This window comes from Scomber scombrus, chromosome 1, assembly GCF_963691925.1.
Source record: "Scomber scombrus chromosome 1, fScoSco1.1, whole genome shotgun sequence".
In the NCBI taxonomy this organism is placed as follows: domain Eukaryota; kingdom Metazoa; phylum Chordata; class Actinopteri; order Scombriformes; family Scombridae; genus Scomber; species Scomber scombrus.
Genome location: NC_084970.1, coordinates 3,120,686 through 3,135,201, shown reverse-complemented (window position 1 = coordinate 3,135,201; position 14,516 = coordinate 3,120,686). Strand labels below are relative to the sequence as shown.

Below are 14,516 nucleotides of genomic sequence, written 5' to 3'. Positions count from 1 at the left end.
ACAGCAACAGCAGACAAAGAAGACATCCAGAGAGACAGAAGATCTCAAGCTTATATTGGTGGGAGAGCAACTACCTCTCATCCAAATATGGCATGTTGCTCAACAACAGTAATGAAAGAAGTACTCAGATCCAACACAACAATGTAGAAGTATATCAATATAAGTACAAGTCCTGCTTTTATAATCCAACTCAAGTAAAAGTAGATAATATCAGTGAAAGGTTTTTTTTATTTTTCTCTTCTTTTGCAGAAGATCAAGGTCGGAACAAAGATAAGATTTGAATTCATGATTTAACTTTTCTCTAATCTTTTCTTTTTCTGTTAAAATATTAGAGTTGTTTGGTTGGGAAACTGGTTTTATCTTCACGTAAAACGTACAATATTATAAGTGCCTCAGAATTTTACAGTACTTGAGTAAATGTACTTAGTTACATTGCACCACTGCTCAACAACATAACAGAAAAAACTTGTTTGGATGCATAGCTATTAATAATTTAATTCATTCATTTTAAACTTCTTCATTTATGATCATTTCAGATTAAATTATTTATAATGTTGAGAATCAGTTCTAGTCTGCAGAATCAAACAGCAGTTGTCTGTGAATACTGAAGGTGAGAAAAAAAAATATAAAGGCTTTTTATTTCAATCATATATTTGATCAGTAATCTAACAATATGGATAATGAATAACTTATGGTGTTAATATGGTGTTGCACTGAAACTAAATTCAACAAAACATACATTTCATTAAAAAATGACAATGTCAAATGTAAAAATATTAATTAGGAGCTTATTTCTGTAATACTTTATTTTAGTCACTATGAATCTATCAATGAATGGAGTATGAGTGGCCTGTACAAACATGCAATACATTACCAAAGTGAACAACACAAAGTAGCTGCACAGCAGCACACATATCAGTGTGAATTACATGTTTATGTTATTGTATTAAGGTTTTCACATTTACACAACTCTTCAGAGTTGTGCGACATTGATGTGGTTATATGATTTCTCTAATTGTGGCCACGGTTGCACTGTGTGCTTAGTTTTCACACAGTCTTGTAAAATCTTGCAAAAACAGGAACAATGATTAAGGCTAATCTTATGAGCACAGATCGGACATATGGTTTCCCAGTGAATCACCTGAGCTTTTGCTCAATGGACTGTTAATTGCGGAGCCCCTCTGGTGTCATGGAAAAAAATAAAAATAAATTGTGGCCACAATAGCTATAACGTGCGCACGAAATAGGTAGGAACGTGCGCACGAAATACTAATTAATAATATTATTATTCATATCATTCCGGGGTGCTCGGTGCACTCTCAATGCCTCCCGTATTTCTGGTGACAGCTGCACATTGTAGAGCTCTGAAACTTTAAACTTGATGCAGCTGATTTAAACATTATGCTCAAGCTCTGACACTGTCCTATGAAATCACTTTAGTCTTCGGCAAATCAAAGTGGAATGATTTTTATTGATCAGATATTATCTGTGGTAATAAAGGATTGCGCAATTTTCTAATCAGGGTTCTATTAGCTGTAATATAGCAGTGTAAAACGGACTTCAGCAAGCATAAAACATCATCAAAGTGTTAACATAATGGTTTAAAGGAATTATAGCACATTTCATCAGACTGATCAATAATATAGTGAACTTTAAATCTTCTGTGATTTTATTGAAGGACACATGTCCAGAGAACACTACAGACACATTCAGTAGTTCAGTCAGAGCAACAACAACCTGCAAATCAATACAAACTAGATTCTGATCACTGATAGGCTATAGGTTCCCTTGGCAACGTGATACATACAGTGAGCGCAACTGTAACTGCACGGCTTCGTCCAGTGGCATCATTAAACGCTGCGGTTCCTATGTATTACCTCAGCTACTGACACATATGATGCTACTTGCAAAGGAGATGATCAGGGAAAAAGGCTTTTTAAGCTGATTCCAAGCTGAAACTGTGAACAGAATTTGGACCGGACGTAGGCTATTGCTGGTTCTAGAGAAGGTGCGCTCGATTTGCTTACCCAGCTGTCCAGGAATGATATTAATATTATTAATTAGTATTTCGTGCAGTGGCGGCTGGTTAATACGGGGCGCGTATTAGAGAAAGTCTACTTAAACATATTAAATACACTGCTCAAAACAATAAAGGGAACACTTAAACAACACAATGTAACTCCAAGTCAATCACACTTCTGTGAAATCAAATTGTCCACTTAGGAAGCAAGACTCATTGACAATCAGTTTCACATGCTGTTGTGCAAATGGAATAGACAACAGGTGGAAATTATAGGCAATTAGCAAGACACCCCCAATAAAGGAGTGGTTCTGCAGGTGGTGACCACAGACCACTTCTCAGTTCCTATGCTTTCTGGCTGATGTTTTGGTCACTTTTGAATGCTGGCGGTGCTTTCACTCTAGTGGTAGGATGAGACGGAGTCTACAACCCACACAAGTGGCTCAGGTAGTGCAGCTCATCCAGGATGGCACATCAATACGAGCTGTGGCAAGAAGGTTTGCTGTGTCTGTCAGCGTAGTGTCCAGAGCATGGAGGCGCTACCAGGAGACAGGCCAGTACATCAGGAGACCGTAGGAGGGCAACAACCCAGCAGCAGGACCACTACCTCCACCTTTGTGCAAGGAGGAACAGGAGGAGCACTGCCAGAGCCCTGCAAAATGACCTCCAGCAGGCCACAAATGTGCATGTGTCTGCTCAAACGGTCAGAAACACACTCCATGAGGGTGGTATGAGGGCCCGACGTCCACAGGTGAGGGTTGTGCTTACAGACCAACACCGTGCAGGACGTTTGGCATTTGCCAGAGAACACCAAGATTGGCAAATCGCCACTGACGCCCTGTGCTCTTCACAGATGAAAGCAGGTTCACACTGAGTACATGTGACAGACGTGACAGAGTCTGGAGACACCGTGGAGAACGTTCTGCTGCCTGCAACATCCTCCTGCATGACCGGCTTGGCGGTGGGTCAGTAATGATGTGGGGTGGCATTTCTTTGGGGGGCGGCACAGCCCTCCATGTGCTCGCCAGAGGTAGCCTGACTGCCATTAGGTACCGAGATGAGATCCTCAGACCCCTTGTGAGACCATATGCTGGTGTGGTTGGCCCTGGGTTCCTCCTAATGCAAGACAATGCTAGACCTCATGTGGCTGGAGTGTGTCAGCAGTTCCTGCAAGACGTAGGCATTGATGCTATGGACTGGCCCACCCGTTCCTCAGACCTGAATCCAATTGAGCACATATGGGACATCATGTCTCGCTCCATCCACCAACGCCACGTTGCACCACAGACTGTCCAGGAGTTGGCGGATCCTTTAGTCCATTTAGTCATACGGGCACATGGAGGCAACACACACTACTGAGCCTCATTTTGACTTGTTTTAAGGACATCACATCAAAGTTGGATCAGCCTGTAGTGTGCTTTTCCACTTTAATTTTGAGTGTGACTCTAAATCCAGACCTCCATGGGTTAATGAATTTGATTTCCATTGATAATTTTTGTGTGATTTTGTTGTCAGCACATTCAACTATGTAAAGAACAAAGTATTTAATAAAAATATTTAATTCATTCAGATCTAGGATGTGTTATTTTAGTGTTCCCTTTATTTTTTTGAGCAGTGTATTTCCCCATGTCTATATTTTAGGTTTTGGTTTTCAGTTCAGTCTTTGTCCGAGTCTCTGTGTTTTTTGTGTGGTGTTTTGTCCTGTGTAGTTTTGTACTTTGTAGATTTGCAGTGTGTAGTTTTTGCCAGTGTTCATTCGGCCTGTGTTTCTCTGTTAAGTTGTTTATTCCTGGTTTGGTCAATAAAGTGCTGTTTCCCGATTTTTTGGGTCCATCTGCGCTACTCACCATAACAGTTAAGGTGTCATACAAATTGAGCAAGAGCCATTGTTGGATTAATAATATGTGCAGGGAAACAGGTTACAAACCTTATTACCAAATCTGTTGTTAATCTAACATCCTGCTGGAGTTTTGAAAGATTTTCAGTGATTATCTTTCAGGAAACCAGACGCTAAGCTGGAATGCACTTTTTTTTTTTCTAGCCATGCTTATATTTAGTCAGTATGTGTTGCATATTACTGCTTAAACACATTATTCAGTTAGTTTCACTTTGTTGCTTTCATAGTAAAAGCATAAGCACTTTATTTGGGGAATGATGGTGTTGTATGGTGTTTAATGTTGTACAGATTTAGCATCTAAGTCCTATAATGTCATATTAATGCAAAATAACTATTATATATTCTTTATTTCACACATTCTCCTTCTGTGTCAAAACCTGGTGCCTACACAGGGCAGACATGGTTTCTTTTGGTTGTTCTATGTTTAAACCACCTCTGTTGATTTGTACACTTTGCATTGCTAAACATATATTTTTGTATGTATCCAAAATGTGTATGTGTGTATATGTGTATGTGTGTATATATGTATGTGTGTGTGTGTGTGTATGTATGTGTGTGTGTGTGTGTGTGTATGTATGTATGTATGCGTGTGTGTATATATGTCTATCTATCTATCTATCTGCAATGAAGATAAAAAGTAACATTTAATTTCACCTTACCAGAAATAGCTAATTGTGTTATTAGGACCCTTTTTGGATACATTACATGGAATCAGCACAGGTAGCTGAGTTACGTCTATACACAGGGGTGACGCTCAGTGAAGGATGACCCCATGGAAATGGACAAAAGTAGATTATTTTCTAGGTAATTATTGTCATTCATAATGCAAGGATTTCACCAGCCTGCGGATGCTGGCTCTGATGAGTGAAGATGCTCAACACATGTGAGTCAACTGTTCTGATGTTTGAAGTTTAACTCTGCTTTTTTCTAAGATTTAATAGCATTAAAGCAGATCAGCTCCTTTGTGCTGATTTGCAGGTTGTTGTTGCTCTGACTGAACTACTGAATGTGTCTGTAGTGTTCTCTGGACATGTGTCCTTCAATAAAATCACATAAGATTTAAAGTTCACTATATTATTGATCAGTCTGACGAAATGTGCTATAATTCCTTTAAACCATTATGTTAACACTTTGATGATGTTTTATGCTTGGTCCTGATTGGCTGAAGTCCGTTTTACACTGCTATATTACAGCTAATAGAACCCTGATTAGAAAATTGCGCAATCCTTTATTACCACAGATAATATCTGATCAATAAAAATCATTCCACTTTGATTTGCCGAAGACTAAAGTGATTTCATAGGAAAGTGTCAGAGCTTGAGCATAATGTTTAAATCAGCTGCATCAAGTTTAAAGTTTCAGAGCTCTACAATGTGCAGCTGTCAGCAGAAATACGGGAGGCATTGAGAGTGCACCGAGCACCCCGGAATGATATTAATAATAATATTATTAATTAGTATTTCGTGCGCACGTTCCTACCTATTTCGTGCGCACGTTATAGCTATTGCGGCCACAATTTATTTTTATTTTTTTCCATGACACCAGAGGGGCTCTGCAATTAACAGTCCATTGAGCAAAAGCTCAGGTGATTCACTGGGAAACCATATGTCCGATCTGTGCTCATAAGATTAGCCTATTAGGATGTATTTTTAACCATGCTCCAGCATGTTGAACAAACATGTCAAAGAATGATTGATAATGACCAGAATAACTTTGGGTCCCACCAGAGAATATCCTATGCTACCCAAGATGGACTTTGTACTATATTTAAAGTCAATGTATAGAGGATATAAGAAGTTGTATTCTGTAAAGAATCCTTGTCAATGTCTGAATGCATGTGGACGTGAACCGAGCTCGTATTAAAACATGAACTGAACTCCTGATCTGATTGAATCATTGCCACAGTTTCGCACTATCATAGCCTTAATCATTGTTCCTGTTTTTGCAAGATTTTACAAGACTGTGTGAAAACTAAGCACACAGTGCAACCGTGGCCACAATTAGAGAAATCATATAACTACATCAATGTCGCACAACTCTGAAGAGTTGTGTAAATGTGAAAACCTTAATATAATAACATAAACATGTAATTCACACTGATATGTGTGCTGCTGTGCAGCTACTTTGTGTTGTTCACTTTGGTAATGTATTGCATGTTTGTACAGGCCACTCATACTCCATTCATTGATAGATTCATAGTGACTAAAATAAAGTATTACAGAAATAAGCTCCTAATTAATATTTTTACATTTGACATTGTCATTTTTTAATGAAATGTATGTTTTGTTGAATTTAGTTTCAGTGCAACACCATAAGTTATTCATTATCCATATTGTTAGATTACTGATCAAATATATGATTGAAATAAAAAACCTTTATTTCATTTTTCTCACCTTCAGTATTCACAGACAACTGCTGTTTGATTCTGCAGACTAGAACTGATTCTCAACATTATAAATAATTTAATCTGAAATGATCATAAATGAAGAAGTTTAAAATGAATGAATTAAATTATTAATAGCTATGCATCCAAACAAGTGTTTCTGTTATCTTACATCCTGTTAATTTGGAAGGCATTGTGAGCCGTTAATGCATTTAATATACATATTCTGAAGTTCAGTAATGATTTTCCAAACTGTGAGATATGTCCTGTCAGATCTTCCACTGGTATGATTTAGTGGAGATAAAGTGATATTTACAGTGATACCACTGACAGGGGCTCTTTAACCTAATGAGTGCATATGCTTTAAATACTTTAAAGTACATTTTGCTCTTAACACTTGCACACTTTCAACTTTTTCAGTGCATATATTTTCTTGTGATGGAGTATTTTCACAGTACTTTTATATTTAAAAAAGAAAAAAGAAAAAGGAAGAAATAGCCGATAAAAACTTCCTTTACCATGATAGATCATTTAGCTGTACACTTTTTCTTCCTATAAACAAAACAGCAGGAAACAAAACCAGCCCACATCTTGCACAAATCAGTCTGATTCAAGTAATAACGGTCACTTCCACCTGAGCTGAATTTGTCAATAAGTGTCTGTTGAGCAGTGGTGCAATGAAACTAAGTACATTTACTAAAGTTCTGTACAATTCTGAGGCACTTATACTTTACTCAAGTATAAACCAATGAAAATATTGTACGTTTTACTCTACTACATTTATTTGACAGCTTTAGTCACTTTGTTCAAGTTTATTGTACATTGAAAAAACATAAAACATATAAAATGTATAAAATAGAATAAAATGCATCGGTGAAGATAAAACCAGTTTCCCAACCAAACAAGATCAACTCTAATATTTTAACAGAAACAGAAAAGATTAGAGAAAAGTTAAAACCAGAATTAAAATCTTATCTTTGTTCCGACCTTGATTTTCTGCAAAAGAAGAGAAAAATAAAAAAAACCTTTCACTGATATTATCTACTTTTACTTGAGTTGGATTATAAAAGCAGGACTTGTACTTATAATGATATACTTCTACATTGTTGTGTTGGATCTGAGTACTTCTCTCATTATTGTTGTTGAGCAACATGCTATATTTGGATGAGAGGTAGTTGCTCTCCCACCAATAAGCTTGAGATCTTCTGTCTCTCTGGATGTCTTCTTTGTCTGCTGTTGCTGTCCTGTGACCAGCCATGATCCTCCAGACTGCTGTGCTCAGCATCCTCCTCTGCTCTGTCCAGAGCTTCACTCTGCAGGTAAGCATCAACAGACACCTTTAGATTCATACAGTATTCACACAGTATTGCAAATGTTTCATTCAGTAGCCTCTGAAATTGAAGTTTGCAGGATTTAAACTGAATATTTCAACTTGCATAAAATATTATATTGAATTCAGATAAGACCACAGTGGCACTATATCAATTTAACAGCATTTGACCAACATCTGCATGCTATTACAGGCTTCATTTGAAAAGAGTGATGAATCCTCTGGTAAGACATACTTACTATTCATGAAGTGAAATGTATTGAATTTAGAAAATATTTAGTATTCTTGTAAATATATAGCAATTAATTAAGTTACATTAAAGTACATGAACAAACGGTTTCTATTCCACAGGCGACACCATTGAGGAAGATGATTTCAGTGTCTCTACACTGATAGAGAAAGCCAATGCCAATCTGGGTATGTTCATCTCTAATGCAGCTGCTTTGTGTTGTTCAGTACAAATCTCATAATATATGATGACATTTCATCTTTGGTGAAATGATCATTCCAGCAGTAAATGCATAGAACAAGACAATCATTTTACACCTGAACTGATATTACATAATGCAAGTATTACAGTATATTAGCCTAAAGAGACTCAGATTTGACCTGCCTGAATGAAATGCAGTACAACAAACAAGATGAAAACTTTTTCTCAAGTATCATCATGTCATTTTACAGGAAAGAACCCTGGTGATCCTCTAGTGATGTTTGGAGACATAGCAGTGCCAACAGATCTAGGGAATGCTGATCCCTGCACCAATGACAAAGAAGAAAACTGCATGTGGCCTAAAGCTTCTGATGGCAACGTCTATGTTCCTTACCTCATCTCCAATCAGTACTGTGAGTCTTACTAACCATCTAGCTTTTGAAGGCACAATGTTGGTTTTGTGAGAGGTGGATTAGCAATATATAACACACCTGTCTTCAATTCAGAACACTTATGGGCTACAGCCTTAATTATGGTGGCTGATGTGGGCAAACTGACACTGTATGACAGACACTATTAAGTGAGTTATCTGACTTTATTGCTATTGTGTAGTGCTACTCTTCCACTCTCTTCCACTATGTTTTAGCATGTCACAGATAAACATTTGAATTCAGTGTTCCATAATGTGTAAGGTGCTGGACAAATATTAAATAACAAATCTTTAAACTGATGCTACTGAATTCAATAATAACAACCAATGAATGAATGTACACCTGAACCAAAGACAGATAGCAGTTCTGAACAACATGTTGATATGTAGTGCATTTGAACAACGATGCATTCACTTGCTGTTGTATTATAGTTGTATATCAGTTTGATGCAACTAGTTACTGTTGTATATATACTGAATTACATTTACATAGTCAGCGACTACAAATCTTAATGAAATGATTCGAGTCAGCAAAGTGATTTGTGATCTGATTTGCTTTTTTCACCTCTAGTATCAATCAATCAATCAATCAATCAATCAATCAATCAATCAATCAATCAATCAGACTTTATTTATCTAGAACTTTTCATACAGTAAAATGTAGCGCAATGTGTTTTACATAATAAAAGCAAGCAAAAACAAAGCAGAAGCAAAACCAAAAGCCACACACACACACACACACACACACACACACACACACACACACACACACACACACACACACACACACACACACACACACACACACACACTTTCTCTCACACATAATACATGTATAGACGCTGAAAAATGAGGAAGCACTATCCCACTCTCAGCAATTTGCAGTGAGGAATCACCAGAGACTGGATACAACTAAATAAATAAAAGGAACTAAAAAGAAATAAAGGAAATAAATAAAATACAAAGTTAATTTTCAATTTTCAAACAATCATTTTCAATAAACTAAACTGTTTAAAATTGATAAATAAAAGAATCTAATATAATAAAACCTATAAATACAATTTAGACTAACCAGGCTAAAAAGGTAAGTCTTAAATTTGCTTTTGAAAATGTCCTAATAATTAGTAATAAGTAGTAATCATCCCATTTTTGCTACAGTGGTTACTGTTCAGCAATAGTTATACAGTCTTTTTGACTTGTTGCCCATCAAGATTAAGATAAAGAAACGGACTATACTGATAATACGTGGGTTTTTTCTTTCAAGCCCCTAAAAACAGAAAGACCATCATTCGAGGTCTGAAGTCATTTGCCCGGTCTACTTGTATCCGCTTCATCCCCTCCAAAGGACAGGAGGACTTTCTTTACATCAGGTCTGACAATGGGTAAGGACCACACATGCACTATAGCATGCTAGCATACCTGAATGCAACAGACATGGTGTGTCTCAGGTCAAGAGGACACAATGTGGGATATTCTTGGGGAAACATTAAGGCTCTTTTAGTTTTATTTTTTACTGCTCTGTTTCAGGTGTTACTCATATCTCGGGCGTCAGGGTGGGAACCAGACAGTGTCGCTGGATATTCCTGGATGTATTCATCGCAACATCATCCAACATGAGCTGCTCCATGCCCTGGGCTTCGAACATGAACACAGTCGGTCTGACAGGGACCAGCATGTTCAAATCCTATGGAAAAACATTGAAGATGGTGCGCCATGTTACAATCACAGTCTTCATCAAAAATTTGAAAAAGTCATTATCCATTATATAGAATAAACTATGAATTCAATGTTACTTTTGAAATAGCAACAGCAACAACAAAAAAACAACCAAAATCAGGATGTATGAATATACATCTGACCCTTAACACTTACTAATAAATGACTTGACTTCATCATTTCATTTCAGCAGATATAAAGTAGCTCATGGTGTGAATCATGTTTATCAAGACCTCTTGAATGAGCAACCATTGGTACAGAAATAGTGACATAAGTAGTTTCCTGCTACTGCTGTTCATGCTTTTCACTTACTGCACTTTTCAGAAAAAGGCTAACTGTAGCTTACACAGCTTGCATATCAAGGCTCTGCATTTTTGCTGTCTACTGACCAAAATCCGAAGTATTTCAAAACGGGGCTTTTTAGGTTGCTTGGAGTCCAAACCACTCTCTCTGCTGCTGAGTTGGGCATTGCGCCCACTCGCAAACAGGCTGCTGATGTGTTTTTTTCCACAGTCGAATATTAATTTACACAATCGAATCCCAATTTAAAAAAAAAATTCGAATATGTATTCGAATTTAGAATATTCGTTGACAGCCCTAAATGGAACAGACCAAACTTGAATGACTTGTGTGATTCTTTCGCAGGAGAAGAGATCCAATTTGAAAAGGTCGAGACAAGGAACCTTGGCACTCCCTATGACTACAACTCTGTCATGCAGTATGGAAGGTAGCTCTCATAGTTTACTCATTTATCAGTACACTTAAGCAAAAGTTAAATCATGTTATTATAACATGAAAAACCCTTCTTTTATACTTACAATCATTTACTTCAAATGGGTATTTTGTACTAAAATGATTCTAAATTTGGAAGCTTGCCTTTGATATGTCTATCAGAGTGTTTGAAGCCTCTTCAAGAAAAGAGAATATCGGACTTACATAAATCAAGTGTATACAGCGTCTATCCAAATGAATGCTAATTGTAGTCTGTGTGTGTCTGCTAGATGTACATATAGGCATGTTAGCCAGAACAACCTCATGAGGTGATGGTATGTCACATTTCATTATATTATTATGTTTTCAGTTTGTTGTTGAGTTTTTCTGCCCCCAGGTGGTGAAACATACTTAATGCAGCTTTAATCCTCCCATACTGTACATCAGTGGTAACTCAGCTCTACAGGAAGAACTATTGAACAAGATCTGAACAGTTGTGAAAACAGAGAATGGTTACAAGTATACATTTTAAACTCCTCTTCACTATGAGGCCCCCTGCTGTTCACCTGTATTTTGTATTTAGTTTTTTGGTTAGCCTGTGTGGTTCTGGCTTCCTTTGTCTGAGTCTGCCACTGGCTAATTGTTGATTGTCCACACCTGCCTGATGTCACTTGTTTTTTAACCTGACTTGTTGCAGATTCATTGCTCACTTCCTGACGAAGGCTCCTTAGCCGAAACGCGTAGAAGTACATGTCCTGCCCTTAAAATAAAGGCATTTTATCTTTTCCAAGATGAGTGCCTTGGTGTCTTCCTATTTTCAATGTTGTTTCAGCCAATAACCAAAGCACCATCTTTACAATGTATTCAATAGTTCCAGGTAGCACTCCTACTCCTGTTTTTTTAAATTCCTCTTCACTACTGCCTGTTTGCACCACAGGAAATTTTTCTCCAAGAATAGGAAGCCAACCATTGTTCCCATCCCCAACCCCAACGTGCCCATTGGCAAGGCCACCAAGATGAGTCCCAACGACATCCTTCGGGTGAACCGTCTTTATAGCTGCAGTATGTATCTTTTGACCCATGAAGCCTGTTATTACTATTCCCTCTGAACTATCGACCTGCTCTTGTTTCTACTCATCTTCATCCTTCCTACCTTCTAACCTGGCTACCCACTAGCCTACCCACCTACCAACACTACTCTCTCATCATACTACTGTATCTATCACCCTGCTGACAAAATGGACAGACTAGTAAATATACAGTAAACCTGGAAAGATGAAATTATATAAAAAATATAAAATATATATGTTCACTTTACAGCATTTCTTTAAAGAAATGAAGCAACTTTTTCAGAATTGTCTGTCTTTTTTAATTCATTTCAGATCAAACTGCTTCCCAATCTGATGTGGAACCTGTGCAAAGGAACCAATTCCTCTAGAAATGAAGGTACATTTCTATGGACGCCATCATCAATGTGATTTAAACTAAGTATAATATTTTGCGGTGAATTGGAGGTTTCCATTTTTACTTTACTAATAACTGTGCTGTGTTGTATTGGTAGCTTGTATTTATTGACTAAAATCTGTTCTAATGTGTAGAGATACTGTATTTTATGAAATGATGTAAACAAATCACTTTAATGTTTTACTTCATGTTTATGCTGGTGTGTGTGCGTGTGTGTGCTTGCATGCACATATGTGTAATTGTTTTGAACATTTTCAATTGTTTTTTCAACAGGAGGCAAACCATGCAGCTTCTCATCTACAAGCAACGCCAGTAATGCATCTTATGATTTGTAATGTGCTTAATACAATTCAGAAGTTGATTAAATTTAGCAAAATATGATACTGATTTCATTAGCTTTAAAAGTATAGGCAATGCAACTGTCCAAAGACAACAGCACAAGTTTACACTTACTGTATGTGTATAACTGCTTCTGCACTCCATTGAACATTAATAATGAATAAAAATGCTTTCAGATACAGCATATCATGTCAGCCTGTTTCTGTTTGATCTAAATGAGATACTTACCTGTTAAGATTTCTGACACGGGAAAGATAAACATGACCAAATGTTGTTCCAGCATTTATGTCTACACGGTGTAACCTGTACACCACAGTCACCACCAGCTACAGAGACTTGTTAGCGTATATCATCCGTTACATAATTAATGGTGGCAAGGCACGACAGCTTTACTGATTTTAAATCCAAATTTGTCACCCCCAACTAACCGTCTTGTTGTCTTCTCGACCAATCAACTCCTGGCTCAAAAGTGGTTTGACTGTTTATAAAGCTTAAGGTATAAATGACCACCCTGTTCTGTGTTAGACCTTTTTAGCCAACTGCATTCCAACTCATTACCACAGCCTTCACACTTGACTTATTACACTTACTATGTTATTGTTAATAGAAGATGATATAAATGAATGTGTTTGATATTTTAACTGTTGAATTTCGTTAATGTCACATCCTGTGTTAGTTCATGTTTTATCTTGAAAGTTGTTCTCTCCTTGTGAATTTTTTTGTTTTACTTCCTGTGTAGGCGGGGAGTTCCAGTCCTCTGAAATGATGCCAACGCGGAAGTAACTTAAAAACTGCATTCTATCAAAAGGCCACCAGGGGGCGACCGTTTTGGTGTCAAAAGGACTTCCGTCTCTATACAAGTCAATGGAGAATTCACCAACTTCTCACTTGATGTCTAACATCAGTAAACGTTTTCAAAATGTGTTTATGGTCTCAATCGCTAGTTTAAAGCCTTCTTCAATGCAGTATGATGTTTATTTGTGACATTTTGGCCTCCCTGATTTTATATTTGACGATAAAGCAGGGTATGCATTAGGGCGTGGCTACGTGGTGATTGACAGGTTGATTGGTTCACAGGTTCAGGAGGGCGCCTCATGCCCCTCCTGATGCCCATATAAGTAGAAATCGTGTTTGTTTTTTTTACCCGGCATGCACCGGAAATTTTCAAGATGGCGCTGCCCAGATCCGAAACTATTCGCTTCCGAGCAGCAGTCAACAAACCAATGGGTGAGGTCAAGGATGTTACGTCCATTTTATATACAATCTAATACACCACACCATCATTCATTACACAGACCACATGTTAGCCAGGTAGCATGCTTTTGTTAGTTTGGTGGGTGCACACTGAACTACATTTAACATCCAAGTAAGTTTCCTGTGCTATTTATTCCCATAAAGTTTCCTAGAATCACACACAAACATTTATTGTTGTGAGTATCTCTTTATTATTTGAGGTTTGGAAATCATGAGTTTGTATCTAATTATGTTGTTTTTTTCTTACCACAGTATTTCCTGGTACTGGGCAGTGACAAAGGACCCGATCCTTGTTTCAGGCTGTCTTTTATAGTGCCTGAGTAACTTGTAGGGAGCATGCTCAGTCCATCTTACTGAACCATACCAACTGTGGGGTTGAAATGGGTTTGTGGATTCATTTCTGGATTGAGGCCTTGTGTGAATGCTTTGATGACCGCCTTTGTGTGGTAAATGGGTGTAAATAGATTTGGTAATGATTTCAGATGTAGAAATTGACCTGTGGGGTTAAGTGATTACTTAATTGATTCCAATTAAAGGTGGTA

General features: G+C 37.4%; 1 protein-coding gene across 1 annotated transcript; it reads left to right on the top strand.

Annotated features, from left to right (window-relative positions):
- The first annotated feature begins 7,543 nt into the window (after positions 1-7,543).
- Positions 7,544-12,799, top strand: LOC134006484 (low choriolytic enzyme-like). Its single transcript, XM_062445460.1, has 10 exons — positions 7,544-7,619; positions 7,824-7,854; positions 7,982-8,047; positions 8,312-8,473; positions 9,755-9,872; positions 10,018-10,196; positions 10,852-10,933; positions 11,855-11,979; positions 12,300-12,363; positions 12,655-12,799. Exons 1-9 carry the CDS (start codon positions 7,557-7,559, stop codon positions 12,353-12,355), a joined length of 882 nt encoding a protein of 293 aa, XP_062301444.1. The 5' UTR covers positions 7,544-7,556; the 3' UTR covers positions 12,356-12,363; positions 12,655-12,799.
- The last annotated feature ends 1,717 nt before the right edge of the window (positions 12,800-14,516 follow it).